Source organism: Temnothorax americanus, unplaced genomic scaffold (assembly GCF_048541705.1).
Source record: "Temnothorax americanus isolate GAGA-0224 unplaced genomic scaffold, ASM4854170v1 Scaffold10, whole genome shotgun sequence".
NCBI classification, from domain to species: domain Eukaryota; kingdom Metazoa; phylum Arthropoda; class Insecta; order Hymenoptera; family Formicidae; genus Temnothorax; species Temnothorax americanus.
In genome coordinates, this window is record NW_027509231.1 from 1031886 (window position 1) to 1057966 (window position 26081).

Genomic DNA, 26081 nt, shown 5'->3' on the forward strand with positions numbered 1-26081 from the left:
ATCAAATACATTCCAAGAGTCAAGTCTTGTCATATTTTGTAAAAATAAATTAACTTTTTCGGTTTGTAACCTTTAGAGTTATTTTTGACTAAAGCTTTCAAGTTAAGAAAATTACCTATGTTAACATTGTCTCTTGAATTTAATGTGCTTTTCAAAATTGACCAAACACTCCATAAAGTTGACGGCTTTAATTTTTTAGATAGGTCCTTAAAATACACAACCAAATTATTTTCTTCACAGTTTGACAGTGAAGTTTTGTGTTCTATCTGCCACTTTTTATACGTGTCGTAAACAAGATTGTATCGATCAACAGACTTCTTTGGCAACGTATCTGTATTTATTATCAATCGCGCTTCTGCATCGAAATTTCGTATAACTTCTTCCTCGTCTACGGATTCATCAGATGACATATTGACAGAACAATATTGATGACTATTTTTAAGGTTAAAGGGCGTTAAGGTTTAAAGTTATAGAGAGCGCGCGTGTACTTTTCACAGGGAGTAAATGTTAAACTTTCGTCCTTGCTATTAGGGACGAAAGTACGTACTTTCGACCGAGGTATGAAGAAAATAAACATATAATGTGTGGTGTATGTACATAAAAAATAAATGATATGCGATTTATAATGTAAACATTTAAATGCAGTGAAATGACTATACTCTATGAAAGTTCAACTTTGAGTTAGGTTTAAGAGTCAACCAGCGCGCACGTCAATTTTCATTCGATGAACGCATTCGCATAAAAATATCGTCGACGTTAAAGAGACGATTCGTGTATCGACGGGATAAAATTACGAGGAATCGAGCTCGCCCGTTGAATCGACAGCACCTGATCACCCCCAATCATCGCAACGGTCCGAGGAAAAATGATAATCTCGATCGCGACTTCGCATTAGAGAATTGTTTGTCTTGGACAAAGATGACGGGGATTACAAATTATCGTGTTACAATGTATCGTGATTGATGCTGGTCAGATTTTTTTTTTAAAGCCTTACATGAATCAGGATGTGGCTTCTCCTCTGCCACCATCAGGGCTGCGCTCTCTGCTGGCGGTATGTGTCCCTCTAATGCATTCACACAGTTTAGCATGCTCCTGTAAAACATCACGCGACTTGTCCAAATTTCCACTTCTTTAAATCACATTTTTGTTGATTCTTTTTTTTTGTCTTTTTTCTCTCTCCTCATTAAACAAATTCTCGTTTGGAGCACCGATTCGATACGCAGCGTACAAAATACACGGTGAATTTGCGGCTTAATCTTATCATTCGCGTTCTTAATTTAATCGCTTTCACTCGGATCCGACGAACCGCGAATCTCGTGGAGCCAGCTACACCGTTATTTGCGATTTTACTATTAACTTTGCCGGATGTTACCATATACTGCAATTAATGATCAGCTGAGTTATTAAATATGATGATACATGACATTTCGAACAATGATTGATGAATAAATGTAGGAAATATAAAAATAGCTACATAGATGCAAAGAGAAACTTAAGATGCGAGATTTACGAGGGGAAAATGTAGATTCGTCTTTATGTAGATCGCGCGATCTAAAATTGTTACACGATGGGATAATAAATGCGAGAGAAACGATATCGCTCTGCGCTCCTGAGCGCTCCCAGCCCCCACCGGCATCCCATCAGATGAGATGCCTAGATAGTTATTGTTAAATGACTCTAAATTGTTCAATCGCGTAGTTTCAGTCACGTATAGAATAAGCTAAATTCGCTTTTTTCCTCCGCTATGACCGCGCATAACGATTTTTAGCAAATCCACGGAGGCATGGATTCAGAGATTCGTGAATCCTAGCTGGGAACGGATTCACGGATCTTGAATCGAGTAACTCTCCACGAATCCGTGCGCGTACCCACGGATCCACGGATCCGTGGCAGCGCAGCTGCGGATGCGGCGCGTGTTACGCTCGATAATGCATATGTATACGTAACGATTCATTTCACAGTTTCTAATCTTGTACTATTGTACAGCGTTTCACTGGCCTGTGTAGTAGAAATTTACGTATATACTTACTAAGAATCAAATATTATATTCGGCAGCCTGTGTGGCGAGTTACACACTTAACAGAAAATCATCGAGATAATCTCCTACCGGAAGGATCAAACGAAATGTCACCAGTAATCAATTTCGACAAACAAAATTATGATACACACATATTTACATATCTTTTAGTGCAGAAGATACGATTTCTCGGAGGTAGCTGGAGTCGCCGCACATCAACTTCGACTTCGCTTTGCGTTGCTACTCGCCACGAGAAATCAAAGTCGAGCCCGATCGCGCGTGAGGCGTAACACGAATGGAAGGGAGAAACTCAATCCGGATAATTAAATAAAGAAACAGATTTATTTTACAGCATTAAACCATAAATTTTACGGTCTTATTCGGTGATGCCGAAATATTCGTTAATATAATGCTAACGAGCAGTCTCGAGATCGAAGATTTATAACGTGAATTACACAGTGCGTATCGATTAACAATTTCATACTATAGTGAGTACTACAGTTCTCATGTCATAACAATATATATATAGATTAACAGTCTGCGGCTGAGGCGCCCAGTCTTTTTTTTTCCCCGAATAAACGGCTGATTCGATTGCTGATTAGAGCATTCTCATTAACGTTTAAATTTATAGCTTATCGGTAGCGTGGGTCGACAGTGGTGGCGTCAGATAGGACGGTCTCCTTGCTAGAGTTAGTGGCGAGCTCCTCTTCCCTGTAAGACAACAACGTTACATGGCAAGCGAGCCCCGAATCGTTTCAGGCTTTGGTGTCAGAGAAAATCCTATTTATTTTCGCGCGAGTCTGCACGTGTCACAAGTTTGTTCGCTAATACAGATGCATCCTACACGGACGAATAAAAAGAAAACGTTGAGCTTTTGAGCTTTTCCTTCTCTAACATATCTTTATTGTATCTCGAACTATCGCAGCCTCTACTAATCAACTGATGTCTCTAAAATGTACTGTACTTTCCGAATAGCAGTCAGAATCGGTAATCTCAACGATAAAACGACACCCAAGAAAAATGTGATGTAATGTGATATAATATATGTATATCTAAGACAGAGATTCTAATCGAGAGCATAGCGTTATAAAGCCACTTCTTTTAAATTTATAAACTAATTTTAAATATATCAATTTTAATAGTGAACCATCGTGTGTAAATTTTATAATCATTTTTCGCTGACTAAATAAATTGCTTGAGCTTTTCCTTTATCGCACGATAAGAGTATTCTACAGAACGATCGTACCGATATCGAATTGCACTAACTACGGTCAACTACATCACCTTTCCCAGCCTATAAATAGAACTGTAAAATAAAAGGAAAATCGAGTGACGCGAGTAACACAAGACCAGTTAAATCAGATTGTCTGAGATACAACTTAGCATAAACAGTTGCTTTGACATTGTTACAAGCTGCAGAGCGATCGTATTGTTAGTTTGTTATTCATTAAGCAAACCATATTACAGGCGAGTGAGTAAATTCATCAAAACACTTAGTATTTATGTCTTAAATTCTCCATCACCATTTCTTCGCTTCCGAAAGCTTTTTTTGCGGTATAAATGTGTTAAAACGCGAGAAAGCTCACAAATGCATTACCTACGATCCAATATTAATTACCATCCAATTATAAGCACGATGACGTTACGCTGACACTTTTTAATTGGCTTGCCTCGAAACAAACAGATCGGAGAGACTTTCGCTAAATCATAATCAGCTATCGACTTAACTACCCTGACGGGTAAGGTTCCTATTTAAATTGTTGATGAATGTTTCGGCAAAACCTTGATCGAAATAAGAGTAAAAGGAAAGAAACCCGAAGGGAACAAAAAATTCGTATCTCGTATACGAGTTTATCGAGAGCTGCACTGATCAAATAAAAGAAAACTTGTCAACTCCCATCGCAGAAATTAATTAAGCGCAATTATCGCCCGCGATGCTTACACGGCGACGAACGGCGATATAAAATGATGCAAAGCGGCGGTCTCTGCCACGTTCTCGCTCAGCTTCTGTCAAAATTAACTCTCCATTTTCAAGATCGCGATATAATTGATGGAGCTCTGACTCTTACCCAACCATCTCTGTAACTCTGTGTCAAACGATTGCAATCTTTTAAGAATCCTGACTGAAATTGATTTTAATTGAAGTAAAAAAGTTATTTTTCGTACAATGAAAGTATGAAATTAACACACCATATTTTCGAAAATTCTATTTTCTAATCAGATCTCTTGGAGAAAAAGCCATAACTCTATTAATTATATCGAAATTCCAAAAGGGGGACGTTAAGTTTACATCAGAAGCGTCTTGCTCGCCGGTCACAAACACGTTTGTGGTATCGTATCTCGTAACACGACTCAGGAATCACTTTGGTACGCCAAACAGTAACGTAAGCACTAACATGCAGTCGCACAGTACAGCGCCATAAACTCGTGCCAACTATCGACATAAAAACTGTTCCAAGAATCTGCCTGTCGCCGAAACATTTAACTGGGCATTGTATGTACGCTAAAAGGAGCATGCTGTAGAATACAAGGCTCCAGGAGGAAGTCAAGTGATCGGGGCTGTTATGTACGTGATTTCAACCGCGGCGTCGTCGGGTATACGCGGAGGCAAAAGTTTCCTCGTGTTTCCCGGATATGAGCGTGATGTATGCAGAATCGCGGATGTACGATTGAAAAGGTTGTAAACGCGACAATTTATTCGAGGTAAAAAATAAGGTTCGCGAACGGCAGTGATGGAGTGCGGAATTATGCGGACATCGTCGGGGTTACCGCGGCGCAAATGTATGCACGTTACACATATCGATTACATAATAGCCCTGACGAACTTTTAGAAACTGTGAAATGTATCTCCACAAAAGAAAAACGAATAATTTATATATGGTAACAACTTAAGTTCATGCAGCTATATGTATATGTATATCTGATTCTCTTAGTCAGCCCGACTGATTACGCAATAAGACGGAGACTCGCATTAGCTGATAGTAAAGATGTTTCGACATGCCAGGCCCTTGGATTAAAGTCATGATAATCGCGTGGCCGGGGTCAGGATTATTTTTTAAACAGTTCAGCAGTCGTTCGTAATCGTGTCTCAACTCGATCGCGTCTAAAACGATGATAAGCGAAATAAGAATGGTAAAACAAGAAGAGAATGTTTATTTCGATTTTTCTTCTGCTTCTCTCCTGTATTTTAATGCTTCCCGACATCTGTGAGAAATGGTTTTAAGCCAGCTTTTTGCAGAAAAAGATATTTTACTTGCACACTGAAGGATTACGGGTGTATTCAGCGCATAAAAAATAATCCCTCTTTTGGATGTAACTAGCGGTGTCTTTGGTCATTTATCTTCATGCAGTTAAATAGTAATCGGTAATATATGTTCGGTATAATATATCTCGTAACAAAGCCACCACGGTAACAGGAAATGTGTAGTAGCAGGACTCACCCATAAAGTCTGCTGTCCCGCAAGCTGCTCCTGCTCCGAATAACACAGAAAGCACAGTTACGATATATCGAACACAGTAGTCGGTCATCGTAGTAACGAAATACGGAAAATCAACGAAAATTATCCAGTTATCCAGAGAACCATGAAATAATCGATTTATTGAAACGATACATGTACAGTACGTTAAACAAACAGAATATATCCATTTGGCCTTGAAAATATAACAATAAGACGGCAAAATTTCCAACTCGCGACTCGATTGAGTAACTTTTTTCTTACACATAATTTTATTCGAGAGAAATGTCGCAATTAAAAGTATCGTCAGTAAAAAAATGAAATAAATCGGTGTTTCTCACATCACCGATTGTTTTTCTACGTAACACAGAGCAGATATACGTTTTCACGCGATCCTCTCCCGGAAATCTAACGGAATGTCATTTGGACTTCTAAGAGGATCAACAGCTCGAGATAGCTGATTTGTACTTCGTTCGCAATATTCCGCAAATGAGATGCTAAAATTAAGTTCTGTGGCGTTTACACTTTTCAGAAACTAATAATCTACGGATGCTGCTCCAGTTTCTTACGCTTTTCTCGTACAATAATCTCGTTACATGATTCGCAATGTCGTGCACGTTATCTCTTTCTATTTGCTATCGATTAGTGTTGCGTCTTATTCGTAAGTATATGTGTAAAAATGTACGTAATTTCCTTGCAACAGCTTAACGGAAAAGAATTCGGAAATATCGGGATTTGCAATAAAGGTAAACCAAGCCCGTGACGAAACTTGAAGACGAAAATTTACAAACTACTTTAGCTTGTACTTAAATATGTACAAATAACGTTCCCCGTATATATAAGTGGAACTTAATTTCCTTTCTCCCTAAAAAACAAAACTTTATCACAGTTCAACTCCTGTTATTGCTTCGAACAAACAGCGAGATTGCATGCAAAAAATGCGTAGCGTAATATACTATCCCGGGAATATAGTATAGAGTTATAATACAATAGAGAGAATATATATACGATCGTATTAATAAATTATAAAATTCTTCCTTGAAGATTTGAGAAATTCCTATTACAAGTAACGAACATTTTTTTCGTTATCGAATATAGACGGACGGATGAACGTTCGGACGGATGTGATAACAGTACATTGTACACCAAGTACGGCATATAGGATAATTTTATCTAAGTCTCTCTAATTCTCCCCTTTGCTTGTGTGCAATTAACACAAGTTGATAAATTGTGCGGTTATTAGTTCGAAAATGTGAATTTCGATTCTTTTACTTAACTTTCTCAAACGTACCCAATATAAGTCTAGTAAAAAATAAACGGGATACAGATTGAGGGTGGGGGAGGGGCTATCGCGGATTTAAGCTATATACATACGTATATACATGTATATAGATATACCAGAGACCTCTTTTTGAAAGAAACTAAAGAGAGGCGGATGCAGAATATATCCAACTATGTATATAACATTTTGCTATTATGGTACGTACTGGGGAAGGTAATAATTTGCTTATGTGCTGCATACCTGTCGTTACCGTGCCTGAATAAAGCTAGAATCTCTTCGAATGTTTTGTTCTTGGTCTCAGGAACCTTCTTGTAGGTGAAGATCCAGAAGATGGCTAGAAATGCACTGAACGGTAGGAACGTGTAGTTTTCAAGACTACTCTGTAACACACAAACGCGCGCGTAGCAAGTTTATACCAAATCAGATCTACGCTCAATCTGATTATATTCTATACAACCTTTACGTTCTATATAAAGTCCATAATAATCTTAATGTAGCAATTATAGCGGTTTTTTCGTTGCGCTCAATTATTTGCAATTATTCGATTATATAACCGTTCTATTATTTGCCTCGCGAATGGAGGAAATTTTACTTGAAGGTAAATTGTCGTTTTACCTTCATGCTTGGAAAACCGATGCCAACCAAAAAATTAGCCATCCAATTGACGAGAACCGCGATGGACATGGCGGCGGGTCTAGGGCCTTGCGAGAACAATTCCGCCGTGATCATCCAGGGTATAGATCCGGGCCCCACGGCGAAGAACACGACGAAACACAGGGTCGACACCACCGAGATGTAGGACATCCAGTCGATCATTTCCTGCACATAGCCAAAGAACTCCTATCAGGCAGTAGAAACGTGTTCTTCTTTCCTGAGCGGCTGGAGGAGCCCCAGGAAAAAATAATAAAAAAATACGGCAAGCCAGGAATTCAATAACTGAAAAAACTCGGACAACGCATGTCGAACGTATACGTAATAATTTGCAATGCCACATGCGGTGCGCAGCTCAATCCTGTGTAATGAAAGGCATTGGCATTGACAAAGTGATTGCGGCAAAGTATTTTGTATAATGACGGAGTGCCTTGTTATATACAGTACAATCTCTCGTTAAGCGGTGAAGCACGCTGCTTTTCATGATGAGTGCCAGGATTTGCTTTGACCTCAATTAGAGTATAGATAATGCGATTAGTCGTACGCACGGAACATCCGTGTGTAGGTAGTCTCGAATCGAGATATCTTAATGTTCATTCGTTCGATAGTTCTATAATATATCTTTTCTTAAACAATTTTTCGCACGACGGCTCTTGTAATTAATGATAATTGACGGGAAAGCGAATTACTCTTTGTCGAATTCCGTGACGCATGAAAGTGTCGGTGCTAAACATTCAGCAGCTAAAGAACCGTTAAATTTTATCATAAAGGATATAATTGATATATATATGTGTGTATGTGTGTGTGTGTGTGTGTGTGTGTGTGTGTGTGTGTGTGTGTGTGTGTGTGTGTGTGTGTGTGTGTGTGTGTGTGTGTGTGTGTGTGTGTGTGTGTGTGTGTGTGTGTGTGTGCGTGTGTGTGTGTGTGTGTGTGTGTGTGTGTGTGTGTGTGTGTGTGTGTGTGTGTGTGTGTGTGTGTGTGTGTGTGTGTGTGTTAGAGACTTTGTGTATAATATGTTAATTGTTGACGTAACGTGATAAAGAGTGACAGGTTTGAGCCAAGTAGAGAACATAGACTGATTAATAAACGGGAAGTAAATATCTCCTCCAGACAGTCACGAAAGAGGTCGTTAGTGGTGAAGAGGAAGAGGGATGCGGATTATTAAAAAGCAGAACTACTAGTAAGCCAAAGTAACAAAACGGCGTGCAATATACGATACATGCGACACTTGACGTCTGTATTGCTTTCAAATTTTTTTTCCGCGCTTCTATTATCGGTCGCTTAATCACGCGTTTAGATAGGAGAATCATTTATTAATGATAAAAACAATTGCTAAAAATATTTTTGTATCTTGAAAAATTGTTACGAAAGAAAAATTTACACACACGTAAGGCACGTATACGTGTCCATGTATCGAGATATAAAATCTGTATGACGCAAGTGAAAGAAACGGCATGCGGGCAAAGGACGTGACTTATTAGCTACATGAATGGCGGGGAGAAATTAAAATGAGTCGATTCTGTGATGCAGATTCGTACAGATATTAATGGTGATTCTCACTGTCGGTGCAGTGCCGCACTCCAGCTGTGAACAAAGTGTTAAAATACACCTTTTTCGCCAAGGTGCATAAAGTGTCAAAGCACAGAGACGTAGCTACAATTCACGTTCTTTGTGATGCAATTTTCCTGAGTAAAGCACAGTTCTTAACAGTACGGAGAAGTATGAACAAATAAGTTCGTCATTGTCAATGAGATCTCCATCCCTCGTCAAATGTTTTTCCAAATAAGTATAGAACGTACGATAAATTATTCTTATTATACAAAAGCATCAAAATTTAAGTTAAAAGAAATCTTGTTTCTTCGGTTATTTTAAAGCTGTTCGAAGAGTCAACTTGAAGAATTCAATGCAAAAGTAAAATATACGTCCACGATTTTAAGATCTTCCAGATTCCTATGAATTCTGCACTTATAATTAATATATACAAGTCGTACTTTATTAATGAAAGATCCGTATTCATAATATTTAATTATCGTTCTTGAGACAACGCTGTGAATTGTCGAGTAGCAAGAAAATTCCAAAGTTAAATTGCCTGTTGCAGTTTAGCATTAAAATAATAAGTACGATAAACATAACGATAAATAATAATGAAGCTGATAAGAACGCGCTAAAATTTCAACTCACCTTTATGAGAAACGAAATTGTGATGAATATTGAAAAGATAAACATGCCACCGAGACCGTACAAGTGCAACGTACGCCTTCCTGTCCTATCCATGAGTGGGATAGACACTAGCGTCATACAAACCATGATGGCACCTATGCCAATGGTTGCAAACTTGGCACTCTCGTCCGTTAAACCAGAACTAGTGAACAGATTCGTGGAATAATAAAACACCTGGAACGCACAATAATTTTCACAATCAGATCGCTCTTTAAATAAAATTGCAATGATTAATGAAAACGAGAGGGAATACGCGCGAGTAATTGAAAGAAATAGTGACTTACGGCGTTAATACCCGAAAGCTGCTGCGAAAGTTGCATAACCACACCAATAACGAGAGGTGCTCTTAAAGTTGGACTGCATATAAGCTCTGTCATCGATATCGTGGACTCAGCTTGTTGAGCTCGTTCCTCCGCTCTCATTTCCTCAATGTCTTCTTCTACTTGGTTACTGGCTCTCAACCTTCTCAATGCTTTTCGAGCCTCTTCCTCCCACTGTTTAGTAATGAGCAAATATCTGAAATAATTTTCCTTCCATTAATAGACCGTGGTACCGTTTGTGTATGTCAATTATGAGCGAAGAACCGTAGACACGTAGATACGTAGAAAATTATGGATGCGTATTTTGTTATCGTTAAATCCTTCGATCAGGCTCTTCTTAAGAGGAACCTACTTAAAAAAAAACCCGGGGAAACCAGATTTATTTTAATTATAATTCTAATGTATATTATTTTCGACACACACCTCGGAGATTCCGGGCAAACTGGAAGCAGCAGTAGCTGTAGAATGGCAGGACAGATAGCTAGTCCTAAGAGAACGGGCCAACCCTCGTTTGTTCCAAGGATTTGCTCGATGCCCAGCACCTGGGAGACCAGGAGGCCCACCGTAACAGCGAGCTGGTTCACCGTGCCTAGACCGCCTCTCAGGTTCAATGGCGCTATTTCCGATATGTACATGGGAACCAACGAGGTGTTCAAGCCACAATTGACACCGATGATGAACCGTCCAAAAAACAACATCTCGTATGACTCAGCGAGCTTCGTGAAACCCATCAGGCACGCCCCCACGATGCCCAGCACGTTGTTTAGCAGTAAGCCTCCCTTTCTACGATTCAGGGCAGAAGATCAATATTAATTTCTGTCTCTTTCCATTTTACGATTATGCAACAATTATCATTCTCTCAGAGATTTCCAAATTACGGAACGCGGCGTTACGAAATATCGAGATCTCAAAATCTCGGGTACTCGCAAGTCGTCGCGTCGCGTAAAAGATCCACGGTGCGATCTCGCTTCGCATACACTTGGCGCGAGACATTACCGTGTCTCTTGATTATTAAGAAGATTCTGCGTAATACCGAAACAAGTATTATATATTTATTTATCATCAAAAATAGCGGTTTAAAAACGTTAGTATTATAATTCTTTTTATGAAAATAACGATAGTATTATATAATTTGGAAAGCACTGGTCTCTCGTTAAAATCATGTGAAGCTAATGTGGTATTGCTGAACCAGGCACCGACCTGCCAAATCTGTTGGCAATTGTCCCTCCGCTGAAACCACCCACCATACCACCAATCGCGAATATGCTCACGGCCACGGAGTACAACGTCTTAACAGAATCATCCGAAATGTCCTCCCCATACCTATCCTTGTACACATCTTTCATAAAATTCTCTATATTCTGCAAACAGTTTGAACACAATATATTATAAAGGTGTCCGTTTATCAAAATTATTCTAGGCGCGTATATATAGAGCCATGACTTTACGTTAGACTTTACGTACCACTTCAGGCGCGTTAATCACTCCAGTGTTGTATCCAAACTGCAACATCCCCAATACGGCTGCCAGTATCGCGTACGACAGGAAAAGCGTCAGTCCCTGGAAATACCCAGACTTATCGTTTACCTTGCGTATGAGATATAATTATCCCCCCCCCCAGTGTACATATATATTACATACACAACATTTAGTACAGCCACATATGTGATATAAATAATAAGAGGAAAGAAAGTGCTGCTAATGGGATGCATCGTAAATGCAAGATAAAATAAAAATACAAGAACGTATAAAGTTATTCCACAATTTTTATTAATAATATCGTACACGCAGTGTCGATGAAAATCCACGTACATCTTTAAAGAAATAAAAATTATAAATTACCTAAAAAAAAATTATAACACGCACACATACACGATCATTCACGACATAGCAACTCAAGTTCTTAAAACATAATAAAAGTAAATAAAATTAAAAAAGCAACATTGTCTAACGCCAGAAGTCACCTGCTCCAAAAGCCTAAGTTTCCGCCGGTGGGAGTGTTCTTCCAGTCGATTCACGTACTCTCGTAATTCCTCTATCTCTTCCTTGACCTGCTGTACCGTATCTAGTTCTTGCTGCGAGTCAAGAAAAAGAACACCTCAAGTACTTCCGTACATACCAAATGCAATTTTTACATTATTGAACGAGTGGTAAAACACTCTTTCAATAACGCAAAGAATTTATATTCTTAGGCATTGAACTTTAATCGATGTAACTTTAATCTGGTCTCCTCTTGGTTACGCACACGCGGCACACGTATTGATTTATCTACGGCGATTTATCTGCTCGCCTCTTATACGCATTCCGAATTATCGCAATTTGATATATTAATATTATTATCCTGTACAATCTCTACTTTTAGATAATCTAAGCAAACAGTCCCTTCAATTTTTTTTCTGTCAAGAAAAATTATGAGATCGCCTCGTAGTAATTTCTTTATCGTATTTAAATCTGTTAACACAAACATCACGTATTTTTTCATATTTAATATTAATATTAGTATGATTTTAGATCAGAATATATAAATCGCAAAAAATAGACGCAGGTCAAGAGTACCTTAATCGTGACCATGTCCCGTTTCACCTCGCTGACCTCGCTCTGACAAGACTCTACGCTCTTCGTGAGTTCCTGCAGCTGCGTGCGGATCTCGCAGAGAGCGACGGTGGTCTCCAGCTGGCGGTCACCCCGCTGCAGCTCGTCCAGCTTGGCACTCAGGTTCATACTCATAACGCTGACCTGTTTCTGCAGACTGTCCCCACACACATAATCCCCGCGTGAATCTCGCTGATTCGTACGGGAGAGCGGATCGACAATATTGTCGAGCACGCACTGACACTAGACGTTCAAGGCTAGAGCTATTGCCTAAATATCCCTAAGATAAGTCAAACTGCCGAGCCTCTCCGCCTGCGAGACCGTTTAGCGCGCGGCGCGTTTTATGTACATATGGTATCTATACCGCGTATACTTGAAATATGAGGATGCGGAGTTATGCGACGTTGTGTAGAATGAAAAGAGAAACGACTCGACAGGTGCAAAAGTGCGGAACACCTTCACCCCGAGAGCTCGAAAGCGCGGCGAGCCGGCGTTAGCTCGGCAGCCATGGGGAATGTTGGGTAAATGTTGTAATATAATAATATACGTGAACAGATAGCTATATATATATATATACATATATATAGATATAAAATATATGTATATATACATGTGTACAATCGGCTCTCTCTCTATTTAGTATATATTTATATGTAATAAATATGTCAAATTGCAGGAAACGATAGCAGACAAAACACAAACGCCACTAAAAGCACGTCTAGGGTGTGTGTGGTGAGTGTGAAGGGTGATAGACACTACAGGTGGTAATATAGAGTACATAGTAGATATATGAATATAAATATATTCTTCGCAGCTGTGCACATATTAGATGGAAGTTTGTGAATTCGCGTGTGTGTAGATATAAGTGCCTCAGTATTTGTTGAAAACGTCGGCGTGATACTCTCCGTCCGTGAGAAGTCTAGGATCTCGCGAACCTAACCGTATCGCTTTTGTATCACTTCTCTCGTGTATATAATTATTTTTTATGGCCACGATGCATGAATGTGCAAGCGAGTGAAAAATGGCTGATATCTCGCACTCTACGTGTACATACAAAACGTATCGTGAAGGATCATGAGACTTTCGAACGATTCGGTAAATTGGCAAACTCATCGATCGATGTGCACAGCCAAGCAGAAAGGGTGACTTAAGATGATAATGTAATGGAATAGAGCGAGAGAAAGAGAGACCGAAAGTTCTTTTTTTTTTCTAAGATATATGATGAATGATAGGTGACAGCAGAAATGAATGAGCACATGATTCGAAGGCGCGGGTAGATGAGACGGAAGGTAAATGACGTGGGAAGAAGATAGAGGGGTAACGGGCAGATATAGACAGACGGAAATATGTACACCTATCAAGCAAAGGATTGCACCACCTCTCTAGTCGAATAAATGGGAAACGAAAAACAGATTTAAGAAAGGCGGGAGAAATCGAGGTATCGAAGATAAGCATCCAAGAATCGAGAACCATTCGAGAAACGCATTCAGGAATGAGTGCAGCTAGTAATCTATGCATCCAAAGATCGAGAGATTGAGTATAATAATATCGATGCTTGATTGTACATACTTTATTGCTTGAGAAGAAGCATAACCAAAAGTGGTACAATTCTATTTTTTGATATGTGTACATAAATACAGAGACAAGGGAGAGAAAGAACAGGATAGAGAAAAAAGAGAGATAGAGAGAAAGAGAAAGAGAGAGAGAGAGAGAGAGAGAGCAGTGATGATGTTGTCATGTACCTGGGAGGTAGGGAGACCATGGCTGTGTTCCGAAACTACAGTAGCCTCTATGCCTCCCCACTCACTCCTCTTGATTCAGTTTTTCGTCTTATTCTCACAGAGATCTATTTGTTCTTTGCTTTGTTCACACGACATATGTACGTACGTTGGATTATCCACCAAATCCAATCAATTGACTCTGAACTGCTTGTTGTCAAATGGTTGTCCACAACGGTAACGTATACGGCGGGAGGGGGTATAAGGCCCGACGACGCCCGCCCCTGCCTCCTCTCTTATCTCACTCTGTAAAACTTTACCTAGTTTGGAAACACAGTCGTGGTTCAGTCATAAAAATCATGTCATAATGATATATTCGCTCGCATTTAGTAACCGTGACGTCCAATTCGCTTCTATATTATATATTATATTTAAAAAAAAAAAGAAAAAAAAAGGAGACGGAGCCGTCACGTGTGAAAGAGAGACTTTTCACACATCACCATGCGACGCACCGCCAGCTTACTCACCCCTGCCTAGCCGCCCGCGTCCACAAGCGAGCTTGCACAATTTGAATGGCCCATCACTTTATGCGGAACGAACAGTCGGCAAAATAATTTACAAAAAATCAGCATGACCTCATGAGTGTGATAAAGAGAACGAGACACGCACACAAATAAGTCACAGCGACGGCACATTGAGCGACAGAGTAGTAGTGCGTCGTCTTGCGAGGATCTACGACACGCGGCAGCCCCTCGGGGGGCCGAGGAGAATCGTGCTCGTGATTAACTATTTGCGTTAACACAAAAGTGAGTGACTTGATTTGAGATGCTTGGAACGCACACAGATTGTTCCAGTGCAAATATAGCAATCCATCTGTTATGTCAACAGATAGGATATTTTTTTTCTCTTTCATTTAGAACATTTTTTTTACAATTACGCGGGTAATTTTGTTGCAATCGCGATTCTTTTACCAATGGCATAACGGAATTTCATCGCGAGTCGCTTCGTTGAGAACTAATTGCCTGTGTCCCAGCACATGTATGACGTATATACATATATATATATGTGTATAAACCGGATGCCATTACCGGTTCCCCGGTCTTTACTCCTCGTTTCGAGCTCTAGCTATTGCGGGCTTATTTGTGCACCTGACTTCGAGAGGGAGACATGATTTTCGAATGGAATGAGCAATCAGTGGTAAGCCTGCGAGCGCCGCAGCCAAAAAATTCAAGTAACAACGGTATATATCGGTAGTGTCTGATCGTCGACTTGTTATGAGACCGAGAGTGTGTAGTATGTACAAAGAATAAGTTTAAGAGCGAGTGTGATTTATGTATAAATGATGAAATGGCATGGCACAAAGCCTTGCATTTGCATTCTCGGATACATAGAGAGTCTATATAAAAATAATAAGCGGGGAAGACGTCCGTTTCTTTCTTCTTTTTCCTTTTTTTTCCTCCTCCTCTTTTCTTTCTTTCTTTTTTTTCGCCGGCGCGTGTTTGTCGTAAGGTAAAGGCACCGCCACTTAGGCCGGAATTACCTGGATGCATTTGCAACACAGTTAGGTTCTCGAGAGAACGATGTTTATGAAATGGTACGGTCGTAAAAGTCGTTTTCGTCAGCAGCAAAAGCTTATACGATCGATAAAATAAGTGTTATCGATTCGGGGGAGGCGGGGGGCGCACTTTAACACAGCGGACAAAAGAGAGCGAGGAGTGTCCCCTTGATTGGTATGCGAGTCTCGAGAGCTCATACACGCCGCTCTACCGGAGGTACTAAGCTAAGTTACTCGTGAGAGATTCAAAGGGCCAAGTCTCTCGTGACTGTTAACATTAGCACGATGGAGCCCCCATTATGCGAACCAGCGGACGAGCGTGTTGGAATAACCGAATTCAGCGATAACAAGAAAGTACATTTGATATCGGGTGAACGAAATAATTATTCATATACGACTAATTTGCTTCCTTCCCCTGAATTGTATATTCGCCAGAGAATCGTTCGTTTTTTCCTCGATTATTATAACGCACGTATACAGTTCTTCATAATTTTATTAGACGAGAAACGCCCGATTGTGTGTGTGTGTCGATCGAGATTTAAAAATATGCGACTGTATAAACTTCGGTCAAAAGAACAATATTAGAAATAGAGCAGATCGAAAATAAATCACTCGGGAGCTGAACGTTCGAATAATGGCGATACTCTATCATGCCAGGTGAGATTTAGGCGATAGGTATAGAGACTAAAAAAGAAAAACTTTCTACGCTTCACTCGTCATGGAAAGAGTAAAGTATTTCTATACAAGACCCTAAAAAGAGGTCACTACTATAATGTGAAAGTCAATACAGAATTCTAAAGGCTAGAGACTATGTTAGAATAATATTTTAAATAGAAATTCTTGAACATTCGCTCGCAACATTCGCGGCGTTAATCCTCCACGACCGCCGTTGTAGAAGAAAAGAGATTATGTGCAACACCGAAAATTCAATTACCTTACTACATGTTATTTTTGGGCCGTAAAAACCCGTGTCCGGTCGTAGAAGCTTAACGTTTCAACTGGCACGAACAATGCGGAATACTGGTAAGCTTTTAACCATTTGAATCTGATTTTAATAGTCGTAAGTAGTGGGATATTTTTGCAAGAATCGCGAATAGCTTGCAACGTTATATGGTCGCTGACAGGAGTTGGCGAAGTGCGCGATGGCACAGATCCTTCGCAAACTTCTATCGGCGCTGCCCAACGTCCGACAATCCAGATAATTCTTAGAGACATCGGTGGCGACGCCAATTGTTCTCGGATAACGTAATTCGTGTTTTAACATCGGGTCGTTATAAAAGCTTTGTTGGTTCTTCGATGATTACACGAGCCCGGAATAATTACATAAATCAGCAATAATAGTAGCCATTTCATATGGATAACTATCCTTTAGGATAACATAAAACCTTGAATTTTTCTTTTTATAATCGTGAGAAAGCAGGGCGATAACTGGATTGTGCATTAAAGATTTATAGATTCTCTCGTTTCTCATAAAACGAGAGAAGAGAATCCAATAGTAATTATCGTTTCATCCAACGGGTTCTTATCGAGAGAGATCACAACAAAACTTCGAACAACGATTCTTCTTCCTCCTGGCGTAGTGTGGTGCGAAAGTTGTTTCGATAACGCGATAACCGATGATTCAGAGTGGTGTGCACCGACAACTGAGGGATTGAGGACCGAGAGAGGGTGAGAGGAGAGGGGGACTCGTCGTATATCGTCTACTTCGCGGGAGGGGTGCGCGCGTACGTAGAACGTACCTTACGAGCAACTCCCGTAGAGTGGCTTCATCGTCCTCCTGTACCTCTTCCTGCGTCTCATTACTGTACGAGCCGCGGCTAGGGTGATGATGGCGGTGCTGCCTGCCGGTCGTCCTGCCGCCGGGGGGATATTGGCCGTGCGGCCCGTGTTGGCCGTGATGATGGTGATGGTAGTGCGCCGCCGAGGCGTTGGTGCTGGCCGAATGCAAGTACCGGGCGACGGTGTTGGTAGCGCTCGCTCGCCCCCTGGTCAGCTTGTGGCCGGTAGCCGCAGGAGGCGGCAGTACGGCGCCTGTACCGGGCTCCACGTGACTCCTGCGCGCGGCATAGCGCTCCTCCTCCACCCTGACGACGATGTCCCGCTGGCGCGCCCGATCCGACGGCCGCCGATCGACCGAACCGCTGCGTGATCTCGCGCCGCCGTCGATCCTGCTACGGGGGATGGTACCACCCCTGGCGACGACGACGACCTCCTCCCGGACCGATTCACCCCAGAAGTCGCTGCTATCTCCAACCTGTACCCCGAAGTCGAGGCTTTTCCTGCTGCCGCCGACGTTTTCCTCCTCCTGCTGCTCTTCCTCCTCCCCCTGCTGCCCACGGGCGGCACCAGCCGGCCGGTCCGTATCCTGGGACCGGCCCGGGATCTCCTCGTAGAGACACTCCGAATCCTGATCCGTCGCAGTCGCGCTCTGCCACAACTGGTTTATTGGCTTGAAGCCGCGTGAATCGGCCATCGTTCAAGCTGCGCCCAAAGACAGAGACGGAAGCCGTGACACAGACTGGCTCTCGATCTCGCTCTCCTCTTTTTCTTTTTTTTTTTTTTCGTTTTTATCGTTTCGCTACTTTCGCTTGTGCGCCCGTGCGGTACAATTAACGATTCTATACGGTGCCGGTGGCGACTCTTTTGTGACTCGCAGCGGTCGCTTGTCTGCGATTATTCAAAAATTGTAATACAGACTTTTGCGAGACGGAGCCAGCAAAATGCGCGATACAGCGAAAAAACAATATCGCGTATCGCGGCGGCATTGATATACAGAATATTTCAATGATAGCGATACTCAGTTAATTGGCAAACTGTCGGCTCCAGCTCGACGTTGCCGCTCTCTTGAAAATTAAATCTCGCAGAGTATCTGTAACGCATCCGATGGGCACGCGCGTATTAATTAATAAAAGGAGATATGTGCGCCCGGCAACGGTCGTCTGCGACGGCAGACGACACGAAGGAATAATTCACGGGGAGTTTACGCGTGGCAATGCGCATACAAAATAAGCAGCAGCACGTGCCGCTGCTACCGCTGCTGCTGCGGCTGCTGCTGCTATCGCTGTCGCTGTTGCTGTTGCCGTTGCCCGCGGGCAACTTTCGCTCGCGTTACTAATAATACGAGACGTCGAGCGAAGTAAAGCAGGATAACGGAAATAATAGCGTTTGCCTTCCAAAGTACGATCCCGGCGGAGCGGAAGTTGTCCCCCGCCCGTAGGGATGTAGACGAAAACAAACTAAACTCATCACATTCGGACGGCCGCTAAGTGATTTGCAGCGACGCGAGGACGGGAGATGGGAGCCGCGAACGGTGTCGCCTGCAGGCGAATTACGAGGGGGGCGAATCGCCGTCCTAAGAATGCACCGCGGCAATTAACTCCAATGTAAACGCCCCTATTTTCTAGACGCATTCGATTGCACGCCGCGCGATATCGAATGGCACCCTCGAGTGTTTCGAGAGAAAAAGGGCGATATCGTACGAATAACAATATAAGCGGTCATTACGATTAAAAACGTTCTCGACTCCGAGATATATTCTTCGGTAGCCACGGCGGAGGATTTTGGATTCGGAGATGTACGAGCTTTGCGAACGGTGATAAGGAAACGGGGGTGAATTATCGTGCAGCAAGGATTGCCGTGGTGATGAAAGTCCATAATTTGTAAGGTCCACTTTACAGGGGCGAGCAGAGCTTCGTATTTAAAGAGGACAAATTACGGACTTGGTGACTCCACTCGCGCTCTAAAACTTTCGCGTAATGATTCAACGTCAGCCTTTTTTATTTTTTAATGACTATACGAAAAATAGCTCTGTTACGAACAGATAGTGCCGCATGCATTATGAAATAAACGTAAGGTTTCGGAGAGATTTCCGTGCGGAACCGTACCGCGTTTTACTCGTAATGACCGATGTATTGTATTGGCGGTACGCGGAACTTTCTCTCTCCGAAACTCATCTATCATAGATGAAGAAATACAGACTCACCTTCACAAGCAAGAATTCGCAAGCCATTGTGCCCGGCGATGATATATCACGACACGACTCGTTTCGTCTCGCACCTGCTCCTTGCCTCGCTCACGACGAAGAAAGAACTCCGTGGATCCGATCTATCAGCTATCGAGAGATCGCTTCGCGACGTAACGGCGGGAGGGGACGGCGAAACAACATGGGGAGAGGATAAAGAGGGTGTAGATCCACGGACGCGGATGTGAAACGCCCCGGGTACGGTGGAAATCCCAATTTCTACCGCGGGTACGGAACACCAACGTATCACGTCTTCAGAGGGGCCCCCCTTCCTCCGATCGATTGGATTTGTATCGGGCTCAGTACAAGGCGGCGAATACTAGGAACCTGTAACAAACGAGCAAACCATTAGCTTCGCCAGGCCAAGACTGTCCCCTCGAGTGTCTCGTCGATTATGTATCGTCGATTAGGACGCGATAACGAAATCTGATATACGATTATTAGCTCGGACTCTAGCACCGACACTATTATCGATATCTTTTAACGTCTCAATTTCTTCGACGCGACGATTATCTATACCTACGCGAGAAGAGAGTGACATTAAGATAGCATCCAGTAGAATTTAATTTGATTAAACCAAATTGTAAAACTGAAAAAGAATAAAACCGTTGCGACTCGTCTAGGTATTCTTATGGTAACGCGCTAGTTGGAAAGGATAGCGCCCCGCTTCTAAGGTACGTCAGAATGAGATAAAAATCGTTATCTCAAGTTGAGCTATAGACAATTTCCAGCTGAAACGTCAGCTGGAGTTTTACCGCGGCTTAACGCATCCTATAGCTCATTCTAAAGACAGTCTTTAGAAATGACATAAAATCAATTAATCGGTTATAAATTCAAGTAACGTTTATGGAAACATCAGCTTCTCTTTAGGCTCGCAACTTCGTCTCCGTATAATAATTTTATTCAGAAATATTTCTGTGAGTTTCGTGAAAAATTACACATAGAGCAAAGAAGAAAGAATACTTCTTTGCTCTTCGATTGGAAGCTGCACAATTCCAGGTCTTAGAAAGTCACTATTCGTTCTTGACGATGCACGAACTTGTGATCTGGAAAGCAAACTGGAGAGAGAAAAATATATACGGACTGAGAAATTTTTTATAAATTCATGAACAAGTAAAGAAATCATTGGGGCGGGAAGATCGCATCTGCAACACGATCCTGACCGTTGTGAAATTTTCCACCGTTTTCCGTGAAACGTGACTTTTAACTGCGTGCAGACGCGATTGGATTTAAGATTACATATTCCATTGATCGGGTAATTATTCCGTGTATTTCCTCGTGCCTCTACTTCGATTTCTACGACGGTATAGTCAGCTGCGATATCTCTAACTCTGACAATGTAGTTAATCTCCAGACTCTTCCTTCGTCAGATCTTACAGAATCATTTATGCCAATATACCTGCGTATCGCAAATTTTAAATCCCCAAAAGATTGATTTGAATTGGAGATCGTCACTACGTGAATTCCGCCGCGATAAAAGTGTTGGGCTAGAGATTAGACAACTAATGACGTAGACCAGACATGCACGAATTTCGATATGACCTTATCGCCGCGGTGTCAAGTCGAGGCTTCGGAATGCGTCGGGGTTCGACTTGGTTGGATTGCATCTCTCTCGTCCTCGCCCATGAATATTGTACCGAACCGTCGCTTTAAGCTTTAACACAACCATGAATAATCGAATCGGTCGAGCGGGACAACGAAATTTCTGAAGAATATAGAATTGGTGCACGCGGTAATATATCCTCCTGTTAAAGTATTTTTTTTTTTTTTTAATTCCGTTTCTAGTAATGTCCAGTATGTAAATGAATAATGAACAATACGCATTGGTTGTTTAAAAAAACGCGTCCGTTGTGTGACAAATTTCCCACGATAGAAAATCGCATACGATTATCACTCACTGATCAAAGTTTATTTAACCGTATAAAGCTTCCCCGGGCGTAATCAAGCGATTTCACGGAGAACAAGGGAAAACGATAAACACGATTTAATTAGTGGCGCGGAATGACACAAATACTCTGGTGTGTTCTTTCTCTCTCTTTTATTGCTTATGTAATTAATTACTTATTTCCGGCGTTAAGATTCAATTAGCTGCGCGATATAATCGTCCCGATAACAGAGCAAATGTGTAAAAATAGCCGGCATCATGAAAGATGATGTGAATACTTTATGACACGTCTTCATCACGTCGCTACTTGAAGTACATGTCACCGCGTAACAGAATTTTACGATTAAGATAAAGAATCGATTCGAAATATTGATTTTTATCACTATTTATTAATACGTAAAAGTCGCGAAACAAATATATGCTACTCGTACATGTAAACGATGTAACGATATTTTTTCAAACGTTGTAAACAACGTATTCTTTTTCTGATAAGTATAATATATAGGACCTACGCAACACACGTTCGTCTTATCAACACTGTTGCCTAATTCAAAGTAATGCAAGCGATCATATTGCATACGTAATATCGAACCGTATTGTATTGAAACTAGGCTGCGTTCGGATACGTCACCCGAGTGCACACGAGGTATACTCCCTTCTCTTTCTATCTCAGCGAGTTAGAAGGAGAAAGGAGTATACCTGTGTATACCCGGATGACGTTTCCGAACGCAGCCTATACGTGATGAAAATTCTGTTTCAGGAAAAAATCTACTTGGTCGCGAAAATTCCGACAGCATCCTGCACCGATCAGAAAACCTGTTTACGACATTGGCGCACACGCACAGTCGCACAGGTCGCACAGTAGGTTTCTGTTATGATGATCTACAAACAAGACGCTCTCACCTGTCGTATCGGACTCGTCGTTTATTCGCATCCTAGCGAGAACATGGAAAATGTCCGGCGGTACCGACGACGACGCGCGTTTACGAGATGGTAAGCTATACACTTTACGTCGCGCACGCGGGATCGAGCTGCAAGTACATCGAGCGGGAGTTGCTGCGCGAAACTGAAAAGCTCGTTGTCGCTCGTTGACGCGACGCGACTCCGAACTGGAAATTTATTCGAATTTCTCTCTTTGTCCCTCCTCCTGGTTCCCGTCTCGGTTTCTCCTACCATCGGGTCACGTGCAGTCACTTTGCTTTTATCTTCGTTCGACTAGCAGTCGCGCACAGCTTGTCCTCCTTTCGCGCTATCGTCTCCCACCGTCGTTTTGCGTCAAGGTTTGCGCGCGCTAAACCTAACGGATCTCTCTCTTTCGCAGTTTCCGCGATATTTCGCAGTTGTAATTGAAGTTCAAACGCGTAGTATAGAAACGCGCGAAAATACTGGGTGTTCGGAAAACAATCGTGCAGCCGATTTTCTACATCGTTTATTTATTATCCTAGGTCAATTCGGTACGATATGTGATAGTTTTTTAAGCAGTTAACGATTATAGTAATTAAATATATATTTTTTTAATATTTGAAACAGAATATATATATATCTCCAACCAAAGAAGTTAATTATTATGTCAGCTAATGATAACGTAAAAATAGAATACTTATGATACTGATTTTTTTCGGACTGCAAAGTGTTAAAAAAAATGCACGTGAAGTAAATTCTTTGAAAGTCTTTTTTCTCCGCAAAAGCACAAGCTTCCGTTTGATCAAATCGATTCCATTTCAAAATATTTCTGACATGTTATAATTAATCATAAATTAGTTTTCAGTGTGATTGCTGAACTGATTTAATCAAATATTTTGAATCGAGCATTTTTCGCGAATTAATTTTCAATGTGATTCCTGAACTCCATTTGATTAAGCCTTTTTTCGACGTATGTTGACGAGAACTTCCATTCGTCTTTTCGAGTCTTGCTTGAATACACTGTGAGAATTTCGCTGCGCGTTTTATAAACGGCCCGTATAATGTGCATCATTATGCACGCGCCGTAATGTTGATTTTTCATGTGCCCTGTCTCTGGTCATCAGTTATATATATAGACGGTATTACTGCATAAATTAGCTTCGCTTCTACGGACTTCGCGTGGAAATCTAGATGTATTGGCGTAAGATTTATTATGTTATGTTAAAATTAAGAGAAGAATTTTTACTTTTTTTTATTATATCAGAAAAGTAGATAAAAATTAGCGTTTAAAGTAAATTATTATAAAAGTAAGAATATTTCCTTATCCTGCTAAGAACAATGAATCACTGAAGCAATTTTTAAAACCAGTATCTTAGGAAAAAATACTTGGAACAAATTAGGGATAAATTTTTTTAGGAAGACCGTTATTAATCTCACAACTACTTGAACTTTAGCCTTAAGTATCTTAGTGAATAAATCTGAAATTAAATTGCACTAAAGATTGTTTGAAATTAGATTACAAATAAGCTTTTACAGTTTATCTAAGCATCGTGAATTTAACTCGTGAAAGGTTCTTTACACCTTTAATTAACTAGTTTTATCTATTAAGGAATAATCTACTTTAAACTGACCAAAATGGTACGTCCTTTATTGGTTTTTGGACACTGTGAAGAAAAAAAGCTTTCCGACAACGCGCGCGAACAGTTTAAAATAAAGTCCTTTGCTCACGCTCCGACTGACGGCTACAACCCAGATCGGCACTTATACCGTAATGACCTTAACAAACCTCATTCCGAGCGTGCCTCGTAAATGTCACGAGTGTTATAATTCATCCGCATTGGATGCAGCGTGCGGCTTGTAAAAAGAAAAAAAAAGAGTGTCACGCCGCCCCCTCTCATAATCGCAAGCTTCCATGAAATTTAATAACCGCTCGTTACCGCGAAGACGGCGAGAAATGTCTGCAATGTGATCACCTCGAGAAGAGACGCGATGTTACAAGGGAACAGAATTTATACTTGGATGCGAATGCAGCAGGGAAAGAAGAAAGAAGGTGCCCCGGAGTGAAACGCCGGCGTGTCGATGTCGCTGATGCGGGAGACTCTCGCGATGCATCTTCGGCCGCGACGCCAGCCGACAAGTTTTAGCCGCGGATTCGCAAAGTTCACGACGCGGCGCGAGACGCGACGGAGGTATATAGTCCTCCGCATTTGACGAACGCGTACCCGCGACCTACTTGCCCCTCGGTTTATCCCCTCGATCATCCCCAAAGCCCAAACTTTTCATTCCCGCGACACTCCGCATGCACGACCAGCACGACCCGGTGCCAATTTCGTGTCTTCGTCCTATTCATGCGCTCTTCTCTTTACTGCTCCTAATACACATCTCGCCCGAGAAAAATGTCGACTGCACCGATTTATTACATACGTCGTACCTTACCGGTTGTAATAAGGACTCGGTAACTGTGTGTGTGTGTGTGTGTGCTGTTCGCTCGTATGAAGTAAATATCACGAATTTTAATTCATAAACACGTCCAGCTACAGATCAAGCAAGAGTATAACGCGATCCTATCTTTTTTAATTACAGTTTTAATAATAATAAAACGTTATTCCTCTCTCTCCCTCTCTTTCGTAACGTCCACACGAAATATTAACACTTAAAAAATAATAGAATTTTGAAAGAGGGGTAGGAGACAGCCTATCTTTTGTTATAAATATATAATTTTTATTATGCACGTTATGTGAACAGAATGCAGGAAGTGGTTCTCGTTTAGACAAGAAAGTCGGGCGAAGGATCAATCTCCTTCTCGAGGCAATTCTTGCAGAATAGCTCTTTCGCTCCTGCCGTTTCTGCCGCGGCTCCCCTAATGCGCAAACCACACGCGACAAGTATTAATCAATCCCGCTGCAATAATTTTGTCCGAAAATATAACGAGTTGCATCGCGCATCTCAAAAGCGCATTTCCTCCCTCGAATCAGAAAGAGCGGTCTTCATTCGATACTATCGTCAAGATTTGTCCTACTCTGTTCGGTGCATTAGGCGTCGTTGGTGAAGATGCATGTGCATCTATAGACGCACCGCGGTAATCTCGTATCGACGAACGAAAGCCCGGATTGTTACGGTATTCCAGTGCGACCCATCTCGAGCGCCGCGAAAGCCGGAACCGCTGACATGACTAACGAGATTAACGTCTCGCGTCTCATTATATAGCTTATTCGGTATGCCTCTTAGATATTATCATTTTGTTTCGCCCCATTATACGAGGATATACGCCCGGGAAAGCGTGTCGCAGATGCGCGAGGAAGATTCTTCACGCTGACGTGTCGGTCGGGAGGTTTTTCCGAAGCTGAAGTAACGGAACGGTGGCACGTACCGCAAATAAAATAAAGAATGAGAACTCTTCGCGGTACCCTAAATTAATAATTTTCGGGAAACCCCCGGCGGAAGGATAACCGAGCAAGGAGT

The 26081-nt window shown here is 41.6% G+C and overlaps 2 protein-coding genes across 14 annotated transcripts in view; one reads left to right on the top strand and one right to left on the bottom strand.

Annotated features, from left to right (window-relative positions):
• The window catches only part of LOC143899154 (uncharacterized), a 146122-nt gene extending 123502 nt beyond the window's left edge, over nucleotides 1-22620 (top strand). Inside the window, exon 3 of the mRNA XM_077409173.1 lies at nucleotides 22477-22620. Within this exon, the coding sequence (XP_077265299.1) occupies nucleotides 22477-22581 (105 nt within the window). The 3' untranslated portion in view covers nucleotides 22582-22620. The remainder of the gene's footprint in view (nucleotides 1-22476) is intronic.
• Glut1 (Glucose transporter 1) overlaps nucleotides 1-26081 on the bottom strand; it is a 37719-nt gene that overhangs the window by 8433 nt on the left and 3205 nt on the right. For 2 of the 13 annotated variants that reach the window (XM_077408620.1, XM_077408645.1), the window contains exons 1-14: nucleotides 22620-22759; nucleotides 19793-20158; nucleotides 17550-18291; nucleotides 12502-12694; nucleotides 11910-12020; nucleotides 11410-11505; nucleotides 11146-11306; nucleotides 10369-10728; nucleotides 9910-10141; nucleotides 9587-9799; nucleotides 7370-7594; nucleotides 6995-7134; nucleotides 5458-5487; nucleotides 995-1092 (exon numbers count right to left, since the gene is read on the bottom strand). In XM_077408620.1, coding sequence (XP_077264746.1) covers nucleotides 995-1092; nucleotides 5458-5487; nucleotides 6995-7134; nucleotides 7370-7594; nucleotides 9587-9799; nucleotides 9910-10141; nucleotides 10369-10728; nucleotides 11146-11306; nucleotides 11410-11505; nucleotides 11910-12020; nucleotides 12502-12694; nucleotides 17550-18283 — 2593 coding nt within the window. In that variant the 5' untranslated portion in view covers nucleotides 18284-18291; nucleotides 19793-20158; nucleotides 22620-22759. Of the gene's footprint in view, nucleotides 1-994; nucleotides 1093-2588; nucleotides 2729-5457; nucleotides 5488-6994; nucleotides 7135-7369; nucleotides 7595-9586; nucleotides 9800-9909; nucleotides 10142-10368; nucleotides 10729-11145; nucleotides 11307-11409; nucleotides 11506-11909; nucleotides 12021-12501; nucleotides 12695-14279; nucleotides 14568-17549; nucleotides 18292-19792; nucleotides 20159-22619; nucleotides 22760-26081 lie in introns of those variants that run through there. The other 11 variants (XM_077408629.1, XM_077408657.1, XM_077408642.1 and 8 more) reach the window with 9 other exon arrangements.